The 27,984-nt window shown below is 38.9% G+C and overlaps 1 protein-coding gene across 7 annotated transcripts in view; it reads left to right on the forward strand.

Moving 5' to 3' along the window:
• Positions 1–27,984, forward strand: part of LOC133618712 (adhesion G protein-coupled receptor L2-like) — a 230,169-nt gene that overhangs the window by 151,604 nt on the left and 50,581 nt on the right. For 4 of the 7 annotated variants that reach the window (XM_061979315.2, XM_061979318.2, XM_061979320.2 and 1 more), the window contains exons 6-9: positions 9,469–9,762; positions 14,592–14,692; positions 19,929–20,114; positions 21,962–22,000. In XM_061979315.2, the coding sequence (XP_061835299.1) occupies positions 9,469–9,762; positions 14,592–14,692; positions 19,929–20,114; positions 21,962–22,000 (620 nt within the window). The remainder of the gene's footprint in view (positions 1–9,468; positions 9,763–14,591; positions 14,693–19,928; positions 20,115–21,961; positions 22,001–27,984) is intronic. The other 3 variants (XM_061979317.2, XM_061979319.2, XM_061979316.2) reach the window with 2 other exon arrangements.

Raw genomic sequence — 27,984 nt, forward strand, 5'->3', positions numbered from 1 at the left:
CCACAAATGTTGGTGTCATGTAAAGAAAGCATTTCCTTAGATTAGAGCACCTGGGGGCGGCATGGCGTAGTGGGTAGAGCAACCGTGCCAGAAACCTGAGGGTTGCAGGTTCGCCCCCCGCCTCTTACCATCCAAAAATCGCTGCCGCAGCGGCAATGACCAAGAACAACGCGGAGTTGGAATATAATTAAAACATTTTATGTACATATTTATATACAGATTTGAACAATTAGTGATTCACTGAAATATATTTATTAATTGTGGTTCTTACAAAAAATATATCTTATGAAATATAAAAGCTAAAATGTCTCTTAAAGCTCTGCCCCTTTAATTAGTGAATACTAAATAATTTAACTTTAGCCTACTACTACAACCATATTATTTACCAGCAACATGAAGTGAAACAGAGGCAGAGGTGTCCTGCCACAGTCAGTCAACCTCCCCCTCCTCCTGCTGCTGAACAGGTCGCACCTGTGGTCCGGACTGTAGGCCTACCTCCTCTCCAAGTCGAGCCCTTTTCGGCCGTTGAAAATATTTTTCTATACTCATCTGTGTGAAGGAGTGAACATCCAACATTAGAATTTATTACTAACGAGCAGAACCGCTCTATGTACAGTGCCGTCTAACCTTAAACGGCAGCAGCTCAACACATTCAGGGTTCAACGTTAAGGTTTTTTTCTACTTGCCTGACTTCTCAAATCTACTTGCCCCAATATTTTTACTTGTCCTGCCTAGGTTTTTTTCTGGCTGTGTAGTGCTCATGGCTTATATCTTACTAAAATTCTTCCCGTTGACTATTTACAACACTACACAGTATTTATTATTATTATTATCTATAATTACATTTAAATGTCATTGCATACATGTAAAATTAAATGCTATTTCACATTATTTGACCAGTAGCAGTTACACCCATCTGAACAGGTCAGCCACCTGTTTAAAGCCCGATCACAGTTGAAATCTTGAAATGAAGGGCCTTTAATGGCCAAAACATTAACCTGGACAACATTTTAACAGCTGGTTGGCTCAGATTTTATTCTTTTCATTGCATTCACATGCTGCAGTGGACAGTGGACAATTTAGCTTCAGTCCATGTGTGTTTATTGACAACAGGGTTATAACCTGGACACGTTAGCTCGTCGGTATGGCAACACGTGATTGTTACTACGTGCGTCTGCCCCGGCCATCGAGTCAAACAGCGGCGGTGTTAATGAAGCAGCGTCAGGCTGCTCACCGTCAGTGAAACGCTCGGTGAAATCGCGGATTAACGTTAAATATATGACGAGCCGCGAGCGATGCAGCTATAACCTATCTACCTATAACACCTGTAAAAATGAAGCAATGCTAGCAAGCGTTAGCTAGCCGGCTATGAGCCACCAAGCTGCTAACTATCGCCAAAAGGCACCATTTAAGTTTTTTTCCCCATGGCATCCTGGATCAAGGCTTTCAGCAGCTTTTGGACGTTTGAGGTAGAAACGTAGGAAGCGCCATCATTATGAAAAGTAGCCGGCGTGTATTTTGATCCCGTCCGTCCCTCTTCTTCTTCTTCTTCTTCTTCTTCTTCTTCTTCTTCTTCTTCTTCTTCTTCTTCTTCTTCTTCTTCTTCTTCTTCTTCTTCTTCTTCTTCTTCTTCTTCTTCTTCTTCTTCTTCTTCTTCTTCTTCTTCTTCTTCTTCTTCTTCTTCTTCTTCTTCTTCTTCTTCTTCTTCTTCTTCTTCTTCTTCTTCTTTCTTCTTTTTCTTCTTTTTCTTCTTTTTCTTCTTTTTCTTCTTTTTCTTCTTTTTCTTCTTTTTCTTCTTCTTCTTCTTCTTTTTCTTCTTCTTCTTCTTGCCCACCAGGTTAATTAAGTGCTATTGGCGAAGTTACAATGCATAGTAGGCTACCGCCACCTACTGCACCGGAGTTGTAACTACAAGGTACATTCACAGACAGAGTTCCATTGCTTTTATGAGCGGTCGAGCGAGTCAAAAGCCGAAAAATCCATTTGTGGCGGACGTAATTCTTTCGTGTCGGGCCGCCACAAATAAATGAATGTGTGGGAAACACTGCAGTGTATTTGCACTTACAATATTATCACACCAAAATAAACTCACCTTAATGACCTTGTTTCCCTGAAACTCGTTTTGCTAGCTTACTGTAACTGCTTGCAATAGTGCAGGAGGCTCAATCAGGTCTGGTCATGTGACGCATGGGTGGAAGTAGGCATTATTTCTAAATAAAATCCCTGCAACACAAACATATAAAATGCCATGTAATTCTGAACAAATTAATTTGCAGCCCGATATGAACCCACCTGGTAACAGGTTGGAGACCACTGCGTTGGAGGCTTATTTGATGATATGATTTTTTAAGAAACAAATTATAACCTTTTGTGAACACAGTGAGATATGTTTTAATGATATTTAATATTTGATTACCGTATTTTTCGGACTATTAAGACGCAGTTTTTTTCATAGTTTGGCCGGCTCCAGTGCGATTTATGTATGTTTTTTTCCTTCTTTATTATGCATTTTCGGCAGGTGCGACTTATACTCCGGTGCAACTTATACTCCGAAAAATACGGTACTTATTTTAAACATATTACAAAATCATTTAGCCTCCTGACTTAAAACAAAGTTATTGCTACATACTAAAAAAAAAAAAAGCACACTGTAATGACATAAATTACCGTATTTTCCGGACCATAGGGCACACCGGATTATAAAACGCACTGCCGATGAGCGGGTCTAGTCAGGGTTTTATTCATACAAAAGACGCACCGGATTATAGGGCACATTAAAGGGGTCATTATTTTTTTTTCTAAATGGAAAACACTTCATTGTGGTCTACATAACATGTAATGGTGGTTCTTTGGTCAAAATGTTGCATAGATTATGTTCTACAGATCATCTTCAAGTCGCTTTCTGACAGTCACTTCAGAATGTACTGTTTTGTGGGCGGTCTTATTTACGTGGCTCGCCTTTTCTCCGTCATCTTTGTTGTAGCAGTGTAGCGTGCAAGGACGGGGGTGGAAGACGTGTCAAAAGATGGAGCCAACTGTTTTAATGACATTCAGACTTTACTTAAATCAATAACAGAGCAGCATCTCCTCATCGGTGGCTCACTAGTGCAATAACAACACAAATGTGTCCCGTCAAAAACCGTCCGACCGCATCTCTCTAATAACTAAAGTTCCTTGCGTGAATAATGTTAACTCATGACACCGGTATGTTTTAGCGCTTTCATGGCGAGTTTACTGACAGATATAAGTAAGAACTTTACACTACTTTATATTAGAAATGGCAACAGCGGAGGATGAATGTCCCATAACAAGAAGATAGAGAAAAAGAAGAAGCTTACCGACTACGGGGTCGGCACGGACTACAAAGGCGGACTCGCGCACATTTTCAGGACTTATGCGGATCCCAAATACAGATCAGCAGTTACCAGAAAGTAAGAAAAGCTGCTTTTGCACAATATTGCAAAACAAAACGCCAGATAATGTCTTACCTTGTACTCACACCATAATAATACTCGTAAGTTGAAGCACAGTACAATCCATCAAGCGGTGCGGCTTCATAGCTTACCAAAGTCGTACTAAAACATTTTGATGGATTTTTGAGCGCCGTGTGTAATGTTTTATATATTCAATGGAACATATACAATTTAGGTTTTGTTCACTTGAGTCATATTGCAGTCCACACGTATCTCTTATGTGTGACTGCCATCATATTGCAGTTTACACGTATCTCTTATGTGTGACTGCCATCTACTGGTCACACTTATCATTACACCATGTACCAAATAAAATAGCTTCAAGGTTGGTAATCACAACCAAAATTATTCCGTACATTAGGTGCACTGTCGAGTTTTAAGAAAATGAAAGGATTTTAAGTGCGCCTTGTAGTCTGAAAAATACGGTAATTGATATGCGGACATAAATTTAAAAAATAATTTCAAAAACAACCAGGTCGCAGCAATGCTATGCATGGCAGTCAAAATATACCCAGCGGTACAAATGTCCAGTTTAGTGGACACATGATTCATCACCATTTCCTCAAATTACAAGATCAATACTCAGAAACTCTAAGAATGTTAGTCCTTTGTTGTTGCTTGATGTTCACACATGTTCATACCTGCGTCTCGAAAATAGAAGGAATAGACAGACAATTCTTCCCTTGCTCTGGATTTCTGCATGTCTGTCTGTCATCTTGTTTTTGAGAAGGTTTTTTTTTTTTTGCACTAACCAATGGGTGGCAGTGTATGGCAACACACAATAGCGTCCGCTGTAACAACTGATGCACAACTTTGACATTAAGACTTATTCATATAGGAGGAAACACCTTTTGAATAGTTGTCCACTGTAATGACCACTATGCATGAAAGGATTAAAATAAGAAACCGATTGTTTTTGCGGTAACATCAAACACACAATTTAGGTTTACACAAGTTAAAGTAAAGTAAAGTACCAATGATTGTCACACACACACTAGGTGTGGTGAAATATGTCCTCTGCATTTGACCCATCCACTTGTTCACCCCCTGGGAGGTGAGGGGAGCAGTGGGCAGCAGCGGTGCCGCGCCCGGGAATCATTTTTGGTGATTTAACCCCCAGTTCTAACCCTTAATGCTGAGTGCCAAGCAGGGAGGTAATGGCTCCCATTTTAATAGTCTTTGGTATGGCTCGGCCGGGGTTTGAACTCATAACCTACCGATCTCAGGGCGGACACTCTAGCCACTAGGCCAGCACATACTGGACTGTGTGGGATTTTATACAATGATAAATCATCCCAAAGTGCAGTACGACATCAGCGCATGTGCCTGTTGCGATGTAGAAAACACTTATTGGACAATGTTAATTGCTTCCACAGGCATGTGAAATGTCCGCGGAAAGGCGGAGATCCGCATTTTTAAACATCAATTTTCGCGTCAAAATATCACTTCTGCGTTTTTTTAATGAAATATCAATACATTACTTGTTGTCGCGTCTGTTCGCTTTCCGAGCCACAACATTGACAGCTGTCTACTTTGCTGATAATCACATTTGGATGATTACAATCCGAACAATGTTCGTTCCCAACCAGTTGTAGTTGTAGAGTATTTATTAGTATCCAGCGAGGAGGTATATTTTTCATGTGACAGATTGTAAACAGAGGTCACAACACAGGAAGTATATTACCTTAGGAGGCGTGGCTACAGAATAGAGTTGTCAAATGGGAAATGTTTTCTGAGTTCTCTGCATGCATGTTATAGAACAGGGGTAGGGAACCTATGGCTCTCGAGCCAGATGTGTCTCTTTTGATGACTGCATGTGGCTCTCAGATAAATCTTAGCTGACATTGCTTAACACGATAAGTAATGAGTAATTCCGCGAGTAATCACAGTGTTAAAAATAACGTTCAAAATATAAAACATTCTCATGCATTTTAATCCATCCATCCGTTTTCTACCGCACCTGTTCAAGAAGTCGCATTAATGGTAAGAAGTATTTTATTTATTATTGGTTAACTTCAGAATAAAAATGTTATTAAAAAGAATACGAGACTTATTATACTCTAAAAATGTTGGTCTTACTTAAAAATGCACGCATTTAGTTGTATTCAGTGTTAAAAAATATTATATGGCTCTCACGGAAATACATTTTAAAATATTTGGCTTTCATGGCTCTCTCAGCCAAAAAGGTTCCCGACCCCTGTTACAGAATTTTACGTTACATTTTCAATGATAATAATGTTCGTAAATGATCTACTTAAAAAACTAAAAATTATGTCGTACATTACATGGGACATGTAAGTGTCAAAAAGACAGCCAAAAGAGGTTGGTAGATGAGAATAAATATAAAGGTAAAATTTAGTGTAGAAATGCACCCAATTGCAAGAACATAGTCTTGATTTTCTAAACTTTATTTCGAGGCTTGCGTGGCAACATTTTGTGCTGATAGAAATGTCCCTATTTTTTTCCTCAATGTTTTTTTTTCTTTTTTCCAAAGAGAGCTCAGATCCCTGCTTTCAACACAACAGTGCGGTACAAGTGAATACTTAGTGTTGTTTTGTGAACAATCTTTGTCAGATTCGCAATCCCATTTTGCACTTACGATACCTAATTTCTTCTCATAGAGCAACAGTGCTAGCCAGAGCTTATTTTTTTATTTTTTACCGGGCTAACCCCTCACCTTGGCTTTTTAACAGCAGCCACATAAAGTGAGGCCGACTTGCAAGAGTGTGCGTGCGTGTGTGGGCGCGCGTGTGTGTGTGTCACACATACAATGCCTGAATGAGTGTAAGGTAATTAGCCACGGCTTCTGCCAAGCGAAAAGGTCATTGTGGAAAATGTCACAATTCAGCCTGTCTACAAGGTGGTCTGAGGTTTGTATTTATTTTTATTTTTTTCCACAGTGAGCAGCTGTGGTCTCTTGACCACATATCGACTTTGTAATACCTTCATATATTTCCCATTGAAAGGGGAGGGGCAAAAAATAATATTCCCCCTAAGCGGCTGATTAGTGTGAACACAACATGCCTCGTCGGCGTCCTCCCCCAAGGAAATGGCGATATGTGTTTGATGATGGAGTGTCAGATAGCATGATATTGCATTTTCACAGAATTGCCCTGGGATCCTGAAGACCGCACCATCGTGCCTTTCATTCTGCCAGACCTCATTGTGCGACACTGCTTTTATCTCTGAGGACTATCCAGTTGATGATGTTGTGTGCAGAAAAATGTGCAATCACTCACGCAAGACAATCCCAGTGACCGTCCACACACACACACACACACACACACACACACACACACACACACACACACACACACACACACACACACACACACACGCACACAACACCTCATGCCCTTATTGGTCATTCAGACTGCACACAACATTTGTAGATTTCCCATTTCTGCTCTCATTTCCTGTTTATCTCCAGGCTCCCTGCAGGAGATGGCATCCAGGATGTTAAGCACCTGCACTATAAAGCAAACATCAAGCTGCATTTGCACGAACTCGCCGGGCCACATTCATGCATAGATTCACTTTGCAGGCCCGCCCGCTGCAGACTCAATATGGTGTAATCATGATGCTGCTGATGTATGAGGTTTTTTGTGTTGCCTTTCATGCTGCAGCTTTATCAAAGTGAGCGAGATGAAGTTGGCAGCGGAGGAGGACAAGAAGTCAAATGCAAACACGTTTTGCCTTCACTGTTGACTTTTAATCAATTCAAGGTAGTCATTCTGTTGGGAAAGCGTTCACTTGGGCGTCAAAATGTGTTTGTCTAATTTACGGGCGAGTGGAAAAAAATATCAAAATAGCGATTTTCTATTTGATTTACTGACAATAGGCCAATCGTACTACATGTGGGCCCACTTCACACCTAAAGCACGTTTGGCTAGCGTAAACGCACTTTCCCCTCTTTTGTCACAATTGGAAAAGGTGGGCCAGGGCATGGCATGATTGCATATTGCATGTACGCGCATATGTACATATGCAACACAGCCTCATACCATACCATGCCATGCCAACTTTATTTAGAAAGCAATCATAGAATGACTTTCTTGCGATTATTCCTTGCAAGTTCTTAGCGATAACCGACACAATTTTTAACGGCAAATTAATCCTAAAACTCAAAATAATCAAAAAAATTGTACCAACGGCACACTGACCTGCTGACACTTTTATGTGCTGTATAAAGACGTGTCACTTAATCAATGCAATTGCTCCTTTTACATGTAATTAATGGTAACCAACAGATTTCACAATAGAGATGAAATACAAATACTCAAAATAATCTGCAAAACTAACCCACACCAAGCGTGCTCACCCGTGACTACATTTGTGTGCTTAATTAATGTAATTTAATTAGTGATTAATGTGGTCGCTCCTCTTGCAAGTAGTTAACAATAATGGACACATTTCACAATAGGAATAAAATACAAAGACTCAAAATAGCCCACAAGTCTAACCCATTGCAAGCTTGTTTACTCGCATTTTTGTGTGTAATAAAGACGCCATTTAATTGCTGGGTTTGCTTCTACTTCAAATAATTAACAATAACAAACACAGTTCACAATAGAAATAAAATACAAAGACTCAAAATAGTTCTGAAGTGAGCCCGTTCACTCACGACTATATTTTACAGTACGTGTGGTAAAAAGACGTGGTTTAATCAACCTGGTCGCTCCTCTCACAAGTACTTAACGATAACTGACAGCTTTTACTGTGGAAATAAAAACTAAATACTCAAAATAATCCAAACGACTAACACACAGCACGCTTGCTCACTCAGCCATGACTACATTTGTATGCATAATTAAAATGTGTCATTTAATTAGCACGTAATTGCAAGTGATTAATAATAGCCAACAGATTTCACAATAGAGATGAAATTCAAATACTCAAAATAATCTGGAAAAACTAGCTCACAGCAAGCGTGCTCACCCGTGACTACATTTGTGTGCTTAATTAGGATGTAATTTAATTAGCGCGCTTGCATGTGATTAATGTGGTCGCTCCTCTTGCAAGTAGTTAACACTAATGGACACATTTTACAATAGGAATAAAATACAAAGACTCAAAATAGCCCAAAAGTCTAACCCATTGCAAGCTTGCTTACTCGCATTTTTGTGTGTAATAAAGACGCCATTTAATTGCTGGGTTTGCTTCTATTTCAAATAATTAACAATAACGAACACAGTTCACAATAGAAATAATATACAAAGACTCAAAATAGTTCTAAATCAGCCCGTTCACTCACGACTATATTTTACAGTACATGTGGTAAAAAGACCTGGTTTAATCAACCCGGTTGCTCCTCACAAGTACTTAACGATAACTGACCGCTTTTACAGTGGAAATTAAAAAATATATACTCAAAATAATCCAAAAGGCTAACACACTGCACGCTTTCTCACTCAGCCATGACTACATTTGTATGCATAATTATAATGTGTCATTTAATTAGCACGGTTGCTCCTCTTGCAAGTAATTTTGTGATAACCGACAGATTTCGCAATGGAAATAACACACAAAGACTCAAAATAATTTAACATAGCACGTTCGCTCACTCATGCCCTACATTTTGTCGCAACAAAGCGAAATGTAATGTGGTTGCCCCTCTCATAACTACTTAACAATAGCGCACACATTTGACAATACTGTAGAAACAAAATACAAAGACTGGAAATAATCCAAAAGTCCAACCCATAGCACGCTCGCTCACGCATGACTACATGTTTGTGTGTGATAAAGCATCATTTAATTACCCCGGTCACTCCTTTCCAAAGTCATTAATGATAACTGACATATTTAACAATAGAATTAATCAGACTGTCTCTAAATAAGACTGGATATAATCCTCAACGTCAGAGATATTGCAGTAGAACTGCAGAATAGAAGTGATGGGACAAGCAGCGAGAATGCTTAGTGTGAGTGCAGTCCAGCGAGGTCCAGTTAAATGTCCTAGTGTGATTAATCTCCAACATCTTTTTGGCTCTAGTGGCTCCAGTGGGTTCGTCCTCGTCCCCCCTGCCCATGACCACCGTCGTCATGGCAACCACAGCGGCGCCCACCGCCAAGAACCAAGGTGACACCACAATTGGAGGAGCGGACCCCCGGGACGGCAGAGATCCGTTTGAGGACACCCGTGGCTCTGCGACAGCGGGGCCCATCGTGCCAGAGCTACCCCCCACGCCCAGACGCTTCTGTGAGGCCACCAGGAGACGGGCCATCGACTGGCCCCAGACCCACACGGGGTCCACTGTGGAGAGGCCCTGCCCTAAAGGCACCAGAGGTGAGGCCACCATACGCTGTGATTGTCTAACTGCAGACTGCATTCGCTTGATTAGCTATGACTTTGCTCTCTGATGGCCTTTTTTTAATCTCTTTAATTTTTCACAAACTTGAATATTATTTTTTGTTTTAAGTAGTATACAATTCTATTCAATTTCCTTTTTTCTTTTCTGTTTTTTAAAATAAATCATGAAAACCTATTATGGCAGAAAACCTATTATGGCAATATTTCTATTTCATAACATACAACAATATAAACAAACATGAAAACCGTAATTTACTCCAAATCATATCTTTTCATCATCATAATTTTTATTTTTTATTTTTTAAATACAGAAAGAGATTGACTTTGTTTTGTTCCACTGTCCAGTTTGCTCCATAAACTTACACCTTTGACTGAAATGCTCCTTTCTATTGTCGCTGTTCTAAATCTCAATTTATTATCGGTCTCACTTCCTTTTCAATTTTAGTTACTTTCTCTTTTAACAAATCTTTTTTGAATGTTGAACATTTTTGTATGTGCTTGGTACATAATTTTTAAGATATTATACTCTATCAATTTATTACATTTCCATAGGTTTAACTGTTTGAATATTGGGTTTGTGGGTTCCCTGTATGCATTTTCACTTATGATTCTTACAGCTCTTTTCTGCAAAAGGAAAATTGGATTTAAATATGTTTAGATATGGTTTTATTCATTTTTACTCATTCCGCGTTGGGGAAATTAGGGACATATAGAAATGGACCAAAAACAAGTGTTCCCTGCAAGGGACACTGGTACTCAGGGCGATATGGGCATGTAAAAGAAATATGGTGAATACCTAAAACAATTGTAACAAAATCACGATCCTATCCACTGATTCTGTGCCAAAAAGGTAGACGCCAAAACAAAACGTATGCGCATCAAAACAATTAATATTGTAATAATAATAACTGGGATTTATATAGCGCTTTTCTAAGTACCCAAAGTCGCTTTACATGTAGAACCCATCATTCATTCATACCTGGTGGTGGTAAGCTACTTTCATAGCCACAGCTGCCCTGGGGTAGACTGACGGAAGCGTGGCTGCATTTTGCGCCAACGGCCTCTCCGACCACCACCTATCATTCATCATTCAGTTCACCGGTGTGAGTGGCACCGGGGGCAAAGGGTGAAGTATCCCGCCCAAGGACACAACGGCAGCGATTTTTTTTTGGATGGTAAGAGGCGGGGAGCGAACCTGCAACCCTCAGGTTTCTGGCACGGTTGCTCTACCCACTACGCCATGCCGCCCCGTTATTGTAGTTAGCACAATGAGGCTCCGTCGTCCTTTTTAATCATAGTTCAGGTAAATCGTTTTTTTTTGGGAATGTGAATCAAAAAAAAGGTGTGCGGCTAAATTAGGCATATTTGCATGTTGAACTTTAATGTTCAATTTAAATATCAAAATATTTCATAACAAAATGACAGTGTTTAGCTTTGTTTTGGCATTTAACAATACATTATGTTGAAATGCTACTTAAAAAAATTGCCCGTATTAAATAGTACTCATTTAGTGGTGGGTAAATGATTGTATTGACATTGCACTGACACTTTGTTACTTTTTTATAATGTCGTGATCTGCTAGGTTAATAAAGTCACTATGTTTGACATGCAATTAAGATAAGTAGTGAGCAAATATGATATCTGCGTAGAAAGGAATATTAAATGTGCAACTCTAGTCAACGAGCCAGATTGTAAATGAGAAAAGAAGAACATTTATCTTACTTGGTGCTATAAGATCAAAATTATTCCACGTTTCTGAATATTTCCTTTAGATTACAGTCAAGTGACACAGCAGCTGTATTGGTGACATGTTTTTATCTTAAAGTGACACACAGTAGTTACTCCTCCAATGCATCAATGCTTGACCCCTCAGTTGTATCAACAATACTGATTGCCTTAGATATTACAAATAACATGAGTCTAGAATACCACAGAATGTATAACTACATTGCAAATTATTTGCCGCTTGCCAAGATTTAACATTTTATTTCCCTAGTTTTTGGAGATATTTACTTATTTTTTGTCATTGATTAATCTCAGTTTTAGCACAATTGATCATATTATTTCTATTGTAGTTTAACAATGTTAAAATTTTGAAAATAACTATTCAAATAAGATATTTTGGTTTTCCCCCACAAAGAGAATATTGTTTAAAGATTCTGTAACATCACGTAGATGCCTAATTTAGGAATTGCAAGTTGAATAATGAACTTACTCAGAATAAAATACGTATTTCTATCCTAAAAGTCCTGCTAATTTCTAGATATACAAATCTTGATTCAGAATCAAGTGAGTAAAAGTATCAAGTAAAACTATCTGTCCATGCAGATAAATATTTTCATTAGTTTTTACTAGTTTTCACTAGTACTTTTCCTAAAATGTAGTCTTTTTATCTTATATTACGACAGCTCTTTTTTGCAGTGTAGGGATGTCCCGGCGTCCGATCGGATTTCTCGGCATCAGGTCTGATCCGATTTCGAGTCTGGATGAATAGATTTTAGAACTAAAAATGATTTATAGCAAGTAACTAAATTAAAAAACATAGTAAATGATTATAAAACATATCTTATTACATTTAGAATGTGCTAGTATTTATGTATATTAGATGATGTATTTTATTTGTGATATGCTTCCGCCCGAATGCAGCTGAGATAGGCTCCAGCACCCCCCGCGACCCCAAAAGGGACAAGCGGTAGAAAATGGATGGATGGATGGAATGCTACATAAACAATTTTTTACATAAAAAAGTGGTTAGTGCACATTTACTAAACAAAAGCAAAAACTACCATGTGCTCCCATTTAAATCATTTGGGTTTTGCCCTCAAATCCTTCCTGTATCCAGAGACTTACCGTATTTTCTGGACCATAGGCCGCACCGGATTATAAGGCGCACTGCGGATGAGCGGGTCAATTCAGATGTTTTTTTCATTCAAAAGGCACACCGGATTATAAGGCGCATTAAAGGGGTCATATTATGATTTTTGTCAAAGTGTCAAAAGATGGATCTAACTGTTTTAATGACATTCAGACTTTACTTAAATCAACAACGGAGCAACATCTCCTCATCCGTGGCTCACTAGTGCAACAACGCTGGAAATGTGTCCCGTGAAAAACCGTCCAACCGGAACTTTCTAATAACTAAAGTTCCGTGGGTGAATAATGTAAACTCACTACACTGGTAGTTTTTAGTGCTTCCATATCGAGATATACATTACAACTTTACGCTACTTTATATTAGAAATGTCAACAGCAGAGGGTGAATGCCCCATAACAAGAAGATAGAGAAAAAGAAGAAGCTTATTGACTACGGCATCGGCACGGAATACAGTGCGCAAATTTTCAGGACTTATGCAGATCTGAAATACACATCAGTAGGTACCAGAAGGTAAGAAAAGTTGGTTTTGCATAATATTGTGAAACAGATAATATGTCTGCTAATGGGTGCCATTTTGTGGTCCTTATACACATACCATAGTAATACTTGCATCTCTGACTACGGTAGCCGTAAAGGGCCGACAATCCATCAAGCGGTGCGGCTTCAAAGTCATACTAAAACCTTTTGATAGACCTTTGAGTGTCGTGTGTAATGTTCTTTATTTTTAATGGAACATTTAAAGTTTTGGTGTTGTTTACTGGCGTCATATTGCAGTCTACATGTATCTCGTATGTGTGACTACCATCTACTGGTCACACTTATCATTACACCGTGTACCAAATAAAATTGCTTTGTGGTCGGTAAGCACAACCAGAATTTTTCCGTACATTAGTCGCACAGGGTTATAAGACACACTGTCGATTTTTGAGAAAATGAAAGGATTTTAAGTGCGCCGTATAGCTCGAAAAATACGGTACTCCCTTAGTATGTAAACAATAACAAAAATGATCCCCCCCCAAAAAAATTAATAATAAGAAAAATAAAATGATCGCAAAACCTTTCACAGCATCTCTGCTTCTCTCCTACATGTTTTTGTTGTTTTCCTTTGAGTTTAACGCTCTTCATCTGCCGATCAGTGGAAAAAGGCAAATGTCGGCCCAATCCGAACCCATGATTGGGATTGGGCCATCCCTATGTAAAACAGGTTTCATGATGGCAAGAGTTTTAGACTGTTAGACGATGTGCTATATGTATTGAGTTCGACAGGAATCTGTCATAATAACTACTATCTGTTCCATTATATCGGTGCTGTAATTGCACGGGTATATCTAGACGATCCTACGGGATGACAATTATTTGCCAAAAAATGTCCACCATTTTGCACAAACATGACTTTGGACGGATGCTGTGCTGATGGCCATTAAGCGGCTGGAGCTGACAATTGGTACTCAAACAGAAGTTACCTTCGCACCCCGTCCCAGGCACTGACAGCGCTGTCAAATTATAAAGCGGCAACATGGGAAGGGATGAAAGCCAGATTGAGACGTGTTGTGACTGAAGAGGGTTAAAAGGGGATGGGACTACAAATGTTGACGCTGTTGTCAGTGAATAGGCATTCATTAGGAGTAATCTCGTGTTTTATTGCCACTTCTAAGGCAGCGCATGAAGTGTTTACTATTCTCACAGGAAAGTGTTGTTTTCCTTCTTCAACCTGCTCAAAAATCCCCCTCTGTGATTATTTTCACATATGCACAGTAAACCCCACAAAAGCTGGCGAGGGTTTTAACAATGTTTGGAAACGGCCGGTTTCGTGTAACGCTGAGTTTCCTGCAGCGGAGGGTGTACATGAATGAAAAAGATCAACAGGGGTATTCCGAACGCCGCTCTTTGGCCTCTCTCCAACTGCTGTGTTTGCTCTGTGCTACTGCAGGCGTCGCCTCCTTCCTGTGTACGGTGGAAGGGACCTGGTGCTCCAAGGGCCCCGACCTCAGCAACTGCACCTCTCACTGGGTGACTGAAGTGGCACAAAAGGTAAAAAAGAAGAAGAAGAAAAAAGGCGGCGGAAAACACTGTTTCTAAACATAACTGTAAAAAAATGACATGTTCACCGCTTGAAACCAAACATGAAGTACTGGCTCGCTTGGCTCTATCCTGTAAAAGGAAACCATGATGGAAATAGCATCTGAACTTGCTGATGTGTACACAGTAAGCATTACGACTAGCAAGTTCAACGCAGGGGCAACCTTTAAATACAGACATGCTTCTTTAAAAAAAATAAATAAAAAAAAGCCTTAAAGTATCATCTTACTTTTAAACGTCAAATCTACTTTAAGGTTATATTGTAACATTGTTTCCGTTAAACTTAAAGAGGGACTGCACTTTTTGGGGGGGGAATTTTGCCTATCATTTACAATCCTTATGTAAGACAGGAACACATGTTTTTTTTTTAAATGCATTTAAACTCGTAATAAACATTGGCAAAAGTCAGCTGACCATGGAGGTAATCGGATTCATGACGTCACTGCGTCTATTTTGCCCATAAAGCCCTCTAAAACATCCAAAAAGCGCCAACAATACTTCAATATCGTGACCTGAATATTAAGTATTAGCGTCTTATAACACAGTGAACTAACTATTGTATGCTGTATTGCGCCGGTGAGCTGCTGCATCGCCTCTGAGTTGCTGAAAGTTAGATCTAGATTATAAATTATGACTCTCACCTGGAGAGGAGAAGGTTGTTGCCTTAAACTGAGAAGTTGGTAAACTTTGAGATCCAACTAAGACTTGGAGATGGTGAGAAAGACGCTTGTTTACGGCACCTTTTTTTTTTTTTACCTGCTCCAAGGTTATGATTAATTCTTTATCTATCTTTATATGAATATCCTATCAGTCGGCATCCCAGTGAGAGCTGACATTGTACAGTAGGTGATTGTTTTACTATGTTCATAGTTTGTATTTCTTGTTCAGCACTTTTCAATACTGCTACTTGCTGGATCTACTTGTCACTCATCTTCCGTATATTCAGGCTCAAAAATATGAGGTTCTGGATCATCATTTGAGCCAAAGTAGTCGTTGTTGGCTCTCATGAAGTCTGCCATGATAAATAGCGTTGGTGTTTTTGGTAGGAAACGCGAACGTTTTGATGCTTCTGTGAAATCAATACACCATCGTATGATGAAAAAGAGCAAAATCCGTATATATTGCGTTATTATGACTGGGCCTGTTCCTAAATTACATGTATGCTTACAGCGCGTGTATAAAACAATGATTGAAGATTTTGGAGGTTTTTAGAGCGCTATATAGACACAATAGTGCGAATCCCCCTTGGCTCCATTGTTAGCTGACTTTTGCTAGTGTTTATTTATGAGTTAAAATGCTTAAAAAAACAAAACATATTTGTTCTTGTCTTACATAATGATTGAGAATGATAAGCAAAGTTCATTAACAAGTGCAGTTGCCCTTTAACACATGTATAGCCTCCAATCAGCTAAACAGACTCAATGACGCCACGGTGATGTCTTGGTGAATTTACTGAGGAATTTGTGAAACTGAAACAATACAAAAAGAATGCCAATGTAAGTTAAAAAGTTAATAATACTAACACAGACACCCGTAAACATGCTAGTAATATACAGTAGAGAAGGGATTCATATGGCCCCATTCCTGGATGGATCTTGCGTGAGAGGAAAAGGGGGATTATTCATTTTGCAATGCAGTGTACTGAAAATGATGGAAAGCACCACTCTACATGGCAACTGATGCTGTGGTCAAAGTTGGAATTTCTACAAAATACATTTAATATTCGTCTTTTGATATTGAAGTTTGCCATCGAGTGGCTGAAGTGGATAGTGCACCCACCAATCCGTCATGGTTTATCTGTCAGGTGAACCGTGATGAATGGGTGTATTGCTAATGCTAACGACGCTTGCTTGATTCAATTAAGATATCACGTACAAATATGCATGAAAACATTCCTACAGACATCATACATGGGACAGTTTAGAAACTATGGATAGTTATTTAGTTCATTTGGTTAATTTTGTTATATTGTAATACTTACAAATGTTGTTTGGAGTGATGAATGAAGAATCCATAGGAGTAAATACGCTATGAACAGCTAGAAGATGGAACGTCACTTGTGCTTCTGGTTAAAAGCTCTAAACCGAAGAGCACTGCAGCACTTCTGGTGAGTGAACTTGTCCAAAAGATAGCGACAGAGCACAAACAATAACATACCTTTTCAGTGTCTTTGCTTGTTTTTTTTTTAAACTATTTACATTTTGGCCATCAGCGTAAAAAATCTATAAATTAGCCGCACTGTTTTATAAGCCGCAGAGTACAAAGCACGGGAAAAAAGTAGCTGTTTATAGTCCATTCACACACAATGCAAAAGTTAAGCATCCGAGATGGAACCTAGATTCCAGATCACTGGACTTTCCAGCTCGGTAGTCTGGCGTAAGCGCTCCAGTCGTAGCGTGACAGCTCATTTCTTCAGTGATTTTTCCTTTTTGATTTCAACAAAACAATGCACAAAGCAATGCATCTAAAGGGAAGCAATGGCGGGGGATAAAATCACCTCCTGAATGCAGCAAGTTCAGACTGAGTTCCTCTGTGCTGTCAAAAAGACATTTCGGGAGACACATCAAACAGGAAGCTGCGCTCAAGATTCCATACTGCAGTTTTAAGCACAGTGTGGGGTAATAGAACTCATATCGCAAATCAATTTGTATTCTTAAAAACATTTTGACTTGTGAGAGCATATTTAGGAGCTCCTCGCAGATGCAAAACATTCAAATAAATTGTGAATGGCGACGACAGCTTCAAAGCTAACTTGGAGCGACAACAAACATTTGCTGTCCTTTTAATTGCCTGGGAAAGTCGGTTCATCGCTGGATAATGCATATTTTCTTGTTAACACCAAATGTAAAAAAAATTATACACAAGTTGAAAGACGGCTTTTATTACTCCAAACTATGCATTAAGGACACTGTACCTCAGGTCCATGATAAGCTAAACTTAGCTGAGCAACAGCAGTGTAGAATACAGCTATACAGAGTCCAGGGTATGTCGTAATTCACCACAAGCCCAATTTGTAGCGCTTTAGTCCAACTTCTCACAGAGGCAAAAATATAAAAATACATTGTGAGTGGTAATGACAGCGCTAACTTGGAGCAACCACAAACATTTAGTATTCTTTAATTACCTGGGAAAGTCCCTGTTCCACTTGGGAATGCATATTTTCGTGCTAGCTTGCGCCACATGACACCATTGAGTGTATTAGAGTTCGATATTTATCTAACATATTTTTACTTTTAGCTGAATGGTAGCCATGCTGTAATAGAAAATACAGCATTTCTGACCTCAAGGTTACCATACATAGTAACTTACTGTATCATGTCCAATTTAAAGTGATTTAGTCCAACTTTGAGCGTTTTGATTATGAAAAAAACATTACAATTAATTGTGAATGGCGACAACAAAGCAACAACAAACATTGGGCATGCTTTTACTGCCAAGAAAAATCTGTTTTCCACTTGAGAGTACATATTTGCACTTTCTGTATGATATAGCGATATTTTGTCTAAGCCAGTGGTTCTTAACCTTGTTGGAGGTACCTAACCCCAGCAGTTTCATATGCGCATTCACCGAACCCTTTTTTAGTGAAAAAGAAACATTTATTTTTTTCAAATTCAAGAAAAAGTTATGTTTTTTTACTGGTGCACAAAATGAACCATGCATGAACATCACCTTGTTCAAAGAACAAAACCAACACAGTGCATGAACTCACAACAAATTACACACATTACCATGAATTGATTAATGTGGACCCCGACTTAAACACGTTTAAAAACGTATTGGGGTGTTACCATTTAGTGGTCAATTGTACAGAATATGTATTGTACTGTGTAAACTGTACTGTTTCATATAATGTATTCTCTTCCTTTGCAATCTGCTAGTAAAAGTTTCAATCGAAGAAACAAACAACCTGCAAATCAGATGGAAAATTAGAGGAAACATTGTTTGGGGGTATCCATAATACGGCGATAGGGAGAAGTTATTATTTACACGATAAGTCGGATGTGTCTTTACCTCCGTGGCGGAGGCTCCACCGAACCCCTGAGGCCGACTCACCGAACCCCTAGGGTTCGATCGAACCCAGGTTAAGAACCACTGGTCTAAGCCCTATGTGTCAAAGTCAATGGCCTCTGGGATGATATTTGATTAGTATTAGAACCGGCCTGCAGGCCACAGCTGCCTGCTGCTGTTTTGCATGCGCCAATACTCATTACAGGGACCCCAACAAATCATAAAAATGGGGTCCCACAGTAAATTTTTGGGGTCCCACTTTTTTGTAACCGTTTTGAAAACAAATTATAAATGTATGCATTATCCTGCTATATCACACATTCTATATTGTGTTTTGAAAAAAGGTTGTCATAAACGTTGATGAATTCATTAAAAATAATAATACAAAGGAAAACACATTTTTATGCATATGGCAACACTAAATGGTCCCTAGTGTGTGAATATGAGTGTGAATGTTGTCTATCTGTGTTGGCCCTGTGATGAGGTGGCGACTAGTCCAGGGTGTACTGCGCCTTCCGCCAGTGTGCAGCCCCCCGCGACCCCGAAAGGGACAAGCGGTAGAAGATGGATGGATGTAAATGTATTCAGTTGTAAACATTCATTCACTCTCTTCTTTCCTTCATGGATCTAAACTTAACCGCTGCCGTTTTTTTCCCCTATATTTTTATTGTAATATTTTCAGAATGTGTTTGTTCTATTTTTGGCCAAAATAAGACAAAGAAAACAATCTAAAGTTGTCTTTATTTTTTTGTTTTAATGCCATGATTTTGATAGTCTGGCCCGCGTGTGCACAGATTTTCCTCCATGCGGCCCCTGAGCTAAAATGAGTTTGACACCCCTGGTCTAAGCCTAACAAAATTTGGAGCGCTTTAGTCCAACTTTGAGCTTTTTGCAGATGCACAAATATAAAAATGAATTGTGGATGGCGACAACATTGCAACAAGGAACATTTAGTGTGTGTTAATTGCCAACGGCAGTCAGTTTTCCGCTGTTTAGTGCATTGTTGTATGTAAAAAGTGCATCAACTTAGTGTACTCGCAGTTGAGTGAAGATGAGCATGTGCGCTGGACACAAGTATGCAGAAGTAACACAACGAGGGAACACACGCACGCCTCGTAATGACATCAATTCTGCCCATGATGCTGTTCACTCACTCACACGTCCTCGCTCCCTTTGCCAGATCCGAAGCGGCGAAAACGCCGCCAATCTAGCGAACGAGCTGGCCCACCACACGCAGGGCCCGGTTTTCGCCGGCGACGTGAGCTCGTCGGTGCGCCTCATGGAGCAGCTTGTGGACATCTTGGACGCTCAGCTGCAGGCACTTCGTCCCAGCGAGAAGGACTCGGCTGGACGCAGCTTCAACAAGGTACTGTACAATGTACTTTTTGGGCCCGTTGTAACCTCAGCTTTGTAACCCCTTTCACCCCTGCGTCTGATCGCGCTCAAGGCATTCATCAGCGGGACAGCAGGGGCGATAAATCCACAGACACAAGGTGGCGCGTGCCCTCGTTTACATGCAAACACACACTTGATTAATAACAGTGTGGGGTGGAGGGAACAAGGTCTGGTCCTGAGGGATGTCATTCCACCCTGGGAATGGAACACAGCCAGCGTCACTCCATACTCGCCTTTTAGAGCTGTGACAGTGACTAGCGCTTAGTTGAAGTCAAGTGAGGAGCAACGCCAACTCCCTGCATCTCCTGACAGTTCTTCAACAAAGTCTTTTCAAAAAGTTGTACTTCAATAGAATGAAAAACAATTTATACATTGGCGTGACCGTGTTAGAAATACAGTAATATAATACAAAAAAAATTAAAGTTCAAATTTTTTAAAGTTATGAAAAAAATACAAATAAATAATAGAAAAAATATTTAAAAATATACATTTTTATTTTATACAAACTTCAAAGCCTTCATTGGGGTTTCTTTTCTGTGATTAACTGACAACCCCCTTTTTCTTTTTCTTTTATTTGTCATCAGTGGGACTTTGCCTGGCCAATCGGTCAAGATTTTTTTTTTTTAAATATATATATTACATTGGTATCATTTATGAAAATATAAAAATGATAATATTTTTTTTTAAACGTTTAAAATATATTCATAACATTTATGAATAAAAATATTGATAGAAAATACAATAATATGAAAATCTGAATCATTAATATTGTTCCATTATTAATGACTAATTTTGCTTAGTAAATTTAGTTTGACTCTAAACCTTATTCATCATATAAATACTGTGTATGAAACATATATATATTTTGTTATATTAAAATGTATTTCTAAATGCTTTATATTCATAAAAATAAGGATTAAAAAATACAGTAAAATGAAACCTAAATAATTGTTGTCCCTTACTTCCATTGCTGAATAAACATTTCTGCTGTTCTATTTTGTTACATTATATTCCCCATCATTTCCTTATTGTACCTAGTAAATTTAGTTTGGGTGTAAACATTTTTGTTTGATTTTATATAATACATATTCTCTTAAAATACACTTTTATCATAGATTACTCACTAAAAATAATACTTTTTGATGTTTTGTGCATAGTTATGTCCAACTGAAATGCTACTTTATGCACTGCCTTTAAAGAAAATGATGTATTTTGTTCATATGTGTTGTGACTATTGCTACAATGCAAGGGACATAAATGCATCATCTCTGTTGTTTCACAGTTTTAGGTGTATCGTCATCATTGCTGGTTCCAATTTATTACAATTGTGATATTGCAGAATGAATCCTACTATAATGTGCTTGTAATATTACTGTAGTGTACCTACAGAACTTTAACTTATCAGCCTTAAACACTCCAAAAAGAACATTTGCATGTATTTGTTCTGAGAGTACAGCATGTACTTTTTCCTACAGTTTGACTTAATTAGGAAAAGCAAAGGAGTCATTTAAGTGCCAAGAGAGCAACAAAGGAGTTTGTAGCATCTTCTTCCCTCCTTGGCAGAACATATAAATGACCTCACGGCACATTGTTTATCTTCATCTGGCTTCTGTAATGGTAAAGCCTCACTAATGGGGAGAAAACCTTGTCTCAGCAGTTTTTTTTAATTCTTCTTATATCGGCTTTGAGGAGTATTGCGTCATTTCCACATGAAATTTACTCTTCCTCCCCCCACCCCATTAGCACAAGTAATTTATTGGTAAGTGGCCTGGTTATTTACCGCTCTCCTGTTTCTCACCCCCTTTTTTCTGCCAAAAGCTTAAAAAGCGAGAGAAGACATGCAGGGCGTACATGAAGGTACATCAGATAGCCTCTACATTATGGTTTTATTATAATTTTTTTGACCCGGTCCCTTGCTTAGCAGCATGCAGCAACAAAATGATGTCGTTGACTGTTGTTCTCTGTATGTGCTTGGCTGCCTCCTCATGAACTCCTTCCATCAGTATCTCTCCCATCTTTGTCCTCCTCCAATGTTATCACTCAAGCATCGTTCTTTCACCACCCTCTCCTCCGCACACTCTACTTCTCACCCCGTCTTCTCTGTTCTCGCCTCTTTATACATTGTGTGAATAATTGCCTTCCCACGGTTGTAATTGCACCTCCCTGTCAGCCACAAGTGTGATCAAAGTGGCATTGTGCTCACTTGCTTACATTATATCATTTCTCATCGGCCTTTTCTCCTCATAGCCCCCCCTTTTATACTTACACTTTATCTCTGGGTTTAATTTCGGAACCCATTAATGTTCCGTTCTACTTTTGTCAGTATCATCCCCAGACATTTAGAGCTCATTTTCTTGAGTGGGCTATCTTTAATGTGGCGAACAACGCCGACGCATGACACAAAAACTGATCCGATTTTTATAACTTACCTATCAAGAAAATTGGTCTTGTTCTGTTGGCAGTTTATTTTGCCTATTTTAAGTAATATATGTCAGATTTCCGTGTAAGTATAACTTAGAATGTGCAAATTGGGCTAACACAGAAAGTGCCTTATAAATCTCTGACATTCAATTTCGTTCGGCAGGACTACAATCTATTGCTGGCTGGATAAATTAAGTTGAACATCACTTTTACCTTTATCGAATACTCTTGTAAGCAAAGACGTGGATGAGAGGAATTTGGGGAGTACTTTGTTTTGAGTTATTTCCTTAATTATAGAGTGTTTCTCACATCTTTGTGAGAAAAGTGCGAGCAGTCGCCCCTTTATTTCTTTCTTTGACGTATTTTGCAGGCATATCAAAAAGAGAGTGCATGGGATTCTTTGTTTGGGCACTTGATGTATTTATTGTGCAAACCAAATACTTGTTACCCGCAATGTTCGGCCGAAAGATAACTGAGGTGACGTTTTTTTATCGAGAATTAGTGCGTATTAAAACTGAGGTACTACTGAACAAATCTCTAGACCAGTTTGTCTCAACTGGATTGGCTGTGGGAACCACCATTATCCCTAAAAGGAGGTTGGGGGCATAAAACACTTCTTTGTGGTCTACGCAACATGTAATGGTGGTTCTTTGGTCAAAATCTTGCATGGATCATGTTTTATATACCATCTTAAACCGCTCTTCAAGATGCGCCGTTTTGTGGGCGGTCTTTTTTACAAGCCTCCACTTCGACTGCTTCCTCTCCCTGTCAGCCATGTTGTAGTTTTTTAGTGCTTTCATATGGAGGCTACTGACAGATATAGCTTAGAACTCTATGCTAGTTTTATTAAAAATGGCAACAGTGGAGGGGATGCATGTGCATGTACGAGTCAGTCTGCCCCACAACAAGAGGATAGAGAAAAATAAGTAGCTTATTGATTACAATAGCGGTTTCCCGCATAACTCTTTGGGTAAACCTCTACCATATATTATGATATATATATTTGCTGACGTCACATGTTAGAAAATGTCACACATGGTACCTGAATCGCATTGTCACCCCAAGAATCGGAATCACGTTGTGAGTTGTAAGATTCACATCCCATAAAATTAATACATTAATGAAAACTACCCGTGTAAGCTCTAATTGATATACAAACTGCAAACACTCCCGAGCCTTCGATTGCTTGTGTTAATTGAACTCTTGAAATCGTAAAACTTTTGCTCTATATTCTCATTTATTGAGATGCACAAGTAAGAATAGCTCACAACTGTGAAATACTTTTTGTCGTTCCCTTAAAGGAGCTGTACTCGTTCGAATGAATCTTTAAAAGGGAAATACCCACCAGTTGAGAACTGCTGCTCTCGACAAAGTCTTTTTATGCTATGCGATCATAGGGGTTTGTCAGTTAGCCAGTTTGCTAGCTAGTTTGCAAGATAACTCAAAAAGTTATGAGGGGATTTTCACGAAACTTTCAGGAAATGTCCGAATTGGGATAAGGAACAACTGGTTACGTTTTCAGCCTGATTAGGATCATTTCTACTAAAATACCTTATGTTAACGTTACAAGCTTCAACTTCTATATGCATGTACATGTATGTCCGTGGTCCCGCTTGCACCCACAGAGACAAAGACAATAGATGACTGACAAGAGGGTTCACGCCATTTCTTTCATTCCGCTATAAATAACTGAAGAAGTTATCGGCATATTTTGATAAAACTTTCAGCATATGTCAGAAATGGGATAAGGAACAACAAGTCATTAAATTTTGTGAGTGATCTAGATCACCGTCTGGATTCATGATTTATTTTTTTTAAATTGGAAGTTATCCACTCTCTGAGTGCTTTTTTAGTTCATACATTTATCTACATCAATACGGTATTTCCAATTTTCTATTAGAAAATGACAAAATCCACCAAAGTCGGACAGATTTAGTTTGGCTGTATTCGTAAATGCCACTCCACAACTGTAGGGAGCAAATATTCCGCTTTATGCCTCTGATGAAAGTGTCACTCAGGTGACAATCAGAAGGAATTCAATCACATCGCAGTCTTTGCCCGTGCTCCTTTTTTTCCATTATTGGTGTGGATTTCACGTTACCCTTGAGGATGGATCATCGGTCAAAGGGAGGAGGCATAAATCCTCCTGGTTGTAACATCTCCTACTCCGACTGTCCTCCACACACACATTAAAACAAGTTAACGCCGGTGGAAAGCCTTCAAGGTCAGTGGCTGTCGTTAATATGAAGCGATCGATTAATCATTATTGCTCGATCAGCTGCCTCGCTATTCCAGGCAGACGACAGCGTGTGGTCATTTAAGTGTTTTGGATAATCACAGCTGTGACTAATTGTTATCATGAGCAGGGCCACGGCGTGGTTAATTACTGTTATTGTTGTGGCGCTTGCCGTGGCTAATGGCACCTAGGGTTAAATTGTCGCTGCAGGATTAATCGCCACTCCGAGACGCTCCGGATTCAGGAATGTGTGACCTAGCGGGACTGAGGAGTAGTTGTGAACTCAAGCCTTGCTGGGTCAAAGCTGTTTTATCAACATATGATACTAGCGTGGAATGTTTTGCTTACTTCCATCTTATCACAAAGCAGGAAATGAAAGGATTGACATTGAAAACAAACCATTTTTTTATTTTTTTTTGTATTGCCTCAGTCAGACTACCACTTTGGATTTGACGATAATGCCCTCCTTCCTGAGGGAAAATTGCTTGCAAGGTTGTAGCGAGCACAAGATTGTTATTTTGGAATGTACAGCCATTGCGGTGCCCCGATGGTTGTTGTCAAAAGGCTTTGTAAGTCATGCTAGCATATGTGTACTACTGATATTCTCAGAAAAAGATTTAATGATGGAAAACTAACTACTAAGTCCTGCCCATGCCCTTGCAAATGCATTTTGCTTAACGAACGATAGGCAAAATTCCCCCAAAAAGTGCAGTTCCCTTATAATGGTGGCCATGTTTTTCAACCAATCTTCCAGTTAAAGGGAACCACTGATGTTTTTAATCTATAAACAATCATCATTTGTTAGGGATGTAACGATTTGTTTTAACAACAATTCGAATCGGACTAGATATTTGTGATTGCCGATATGATTCAGGAATGATATTATTATTTTAAGAACGATACAATACCAAACAGTTCAGTGAGTTGAATTTGATTCAGCAACTTTTTAGAAAAAGAAATTCAGCAGTGTGACTGTGAAATAAATACTGGATGTTAGACACTGCTGGTGAAGTTTCCTAGTATCCTGTTAATTCTTGTAAGGTATAGTATGCTTACTTGAGACTGTTTATTTGGATAGTAGGAAGTATAAATTAATTATGGAGACAAACAAGCAAGTAAACAACAATTAATGGCCAATTCATTCACATCTTACTTGAATAGAGCACAAACAGCACTATAGGTTGAATTAACAAGAGGAAACATGTTCTGCTCTTATTTTAAACATTCAAACAATTTTCAATAATAGTACAGTAACCAACATTTTAAGAGTAGATTTATCTGCTAAATAATGTTACCTGACTCGGCCATACAGTATCTGTTCTTCGATCTGGCATCGCCGATGACAGACAGCGTTCCAGGTGTGAGGAAACATGTATGCCCCCTCATCCCTGTTGATGGTCCGTCGCTTCCTAATTTCCATAGCCTCCTTCATCCATCTTTTGTATTTATTTATTTCTCATGAAAGGATTTCTCCTTGTGTTCCAGGAATCAGTGCGTCGCCGTAACTTGCACCGCTGTCACTTCCATTGTGTGGTTTAAAGTTGTTGCTCTGTGTTGTGACGTTTGTATTTGTTGTGGCTTTTGCAATGGTGCTGTAGCTGAAAGTTATGATATTGAAATGTGTGTCTGCGAGTCACGCTGCCACTCTGGCACACGTCACACACAACAGCACCACCTCTTAAAGGCACACAGACACACATGTCACAGATGTTACATTATTGTCTTGTGGCGTTTGCGTTTGTTATGACCTTCCTCGACCACCGTAGATATCCGCCATTTTTGTTTTGATGACGCCACAGAGGGGAAAATAGACTTAACGTTTAAAATCTTTATTATTAGTGCTAAACTTCATATATAGTCTATCATTCTTAAATCCAAAGTTTTCCATTTTCTGATATCAATCAAATTGATCGATTACCTTTTAAAACAATCTTTGATCGATGACTATCTCTTGGAAGGCAAACTTGCCGAGCATAGATCGATATACTTGAAATTTAGGAATATAAATCAATCTATCGATGTATCTATCAATTGTTACACCTATCATTTATCTTTTGAGAATGTACACTGTTTAAATATACAGTACAAGCTAAAAGTTTGGACACTTTCTCATTCAAAACACAACTGATGGTCCCAACCCCATTGATAAAGCAAGAAATTCCAATAATCAACCCTGATAAGGCACACCTGTGAAGTGAAAACCATTTCAGGTGACTACCTCTTGAAGCTCATCAAGAGAATGCCAAGAGTGTGCAAAGCAGTAATCACAGCAAAGGATGGCTATTTTGAAGAAACTAAAATATAAAACATGTTTTCAGTTATTTCGCCTTTTTTTGTTAAGTACATAACTCCACATTTGTTAATTCATAGTTTTGATGCCTTCAGTGACAATCTACAATGTAAATAGTCATGAAAATTAAGAAGAAGGTGTATCTAAACTTTTGGCCTGTACTATATATCTTGAAGTTGTCACCACCATTTTTTTCCCAGGTCAAAAAATACACTTCATAAACATAATGATTCACCCGGTCAAAACTTTGGATACACCTGCACACTCGGCGATCGATTCTGAGCTGCATAAAAAGTCCGATTTTAGCAGCAATAACGTCACTGCATGTCGCAGGTCTGTGGTAGAATGCACATGCCACATTTAGATGAAAATATGACTTTATCTTACTTTTTCTTTTCTGTTACCTCATACCTGAAGTAGTGGGGAGAAGCTTCTCCCTCTCTGACTGAGAGCCGAATGTAATGTCTAAATAAGTGCTTCCACCTTGCAGTGACGTCATGACGTAGTTGGACTGCATAACCCAGTGGCATCTAAAAGTGCATGCAAGCTCACGCCAAAATGCATGAACCTTATGATTTGATGCTTTGGCATTGTTGAACACGAGTATCCAACGTACCAACATTTATGGTCAAAAGAGAGCAAATTCATTATAAATCTCCTTCAAAGTGAGTAATACATTTGACGGTAGTTTGACTGAACACCATAAAGTTAAAGTAGGTGTTTTTGTAGAGCACATTGAGCTCTGTGAGAAATTTCATTGATACGACTAAAAGGGTTGATTAAAAGTGCCACAGTGTCGTGAAAATGTCAGAAGAATATCACCAGCAGCACAGTTAGGATACATGTTTGTTTTTTTTGTTTGTTTTTTAATTTATCAGTCCAACAAAATAATAC

Source organism: Nerophis lumbriciformis, linkage group LG19 (genome assembly GCF_033978685.3).
Source record: "Nerophis lumbriciformis linkage group LG19, RoL_Nlum_v2.1, whole genome shotgun sequence".
In the NCBI taxonomy this organism is placed as follows: Eukaryota; Metazoa; Chordata; class Actinopteri; order Syngnathiformes; family Syngnathidae; genus Nerophis; species Nerophis lumbriciformis.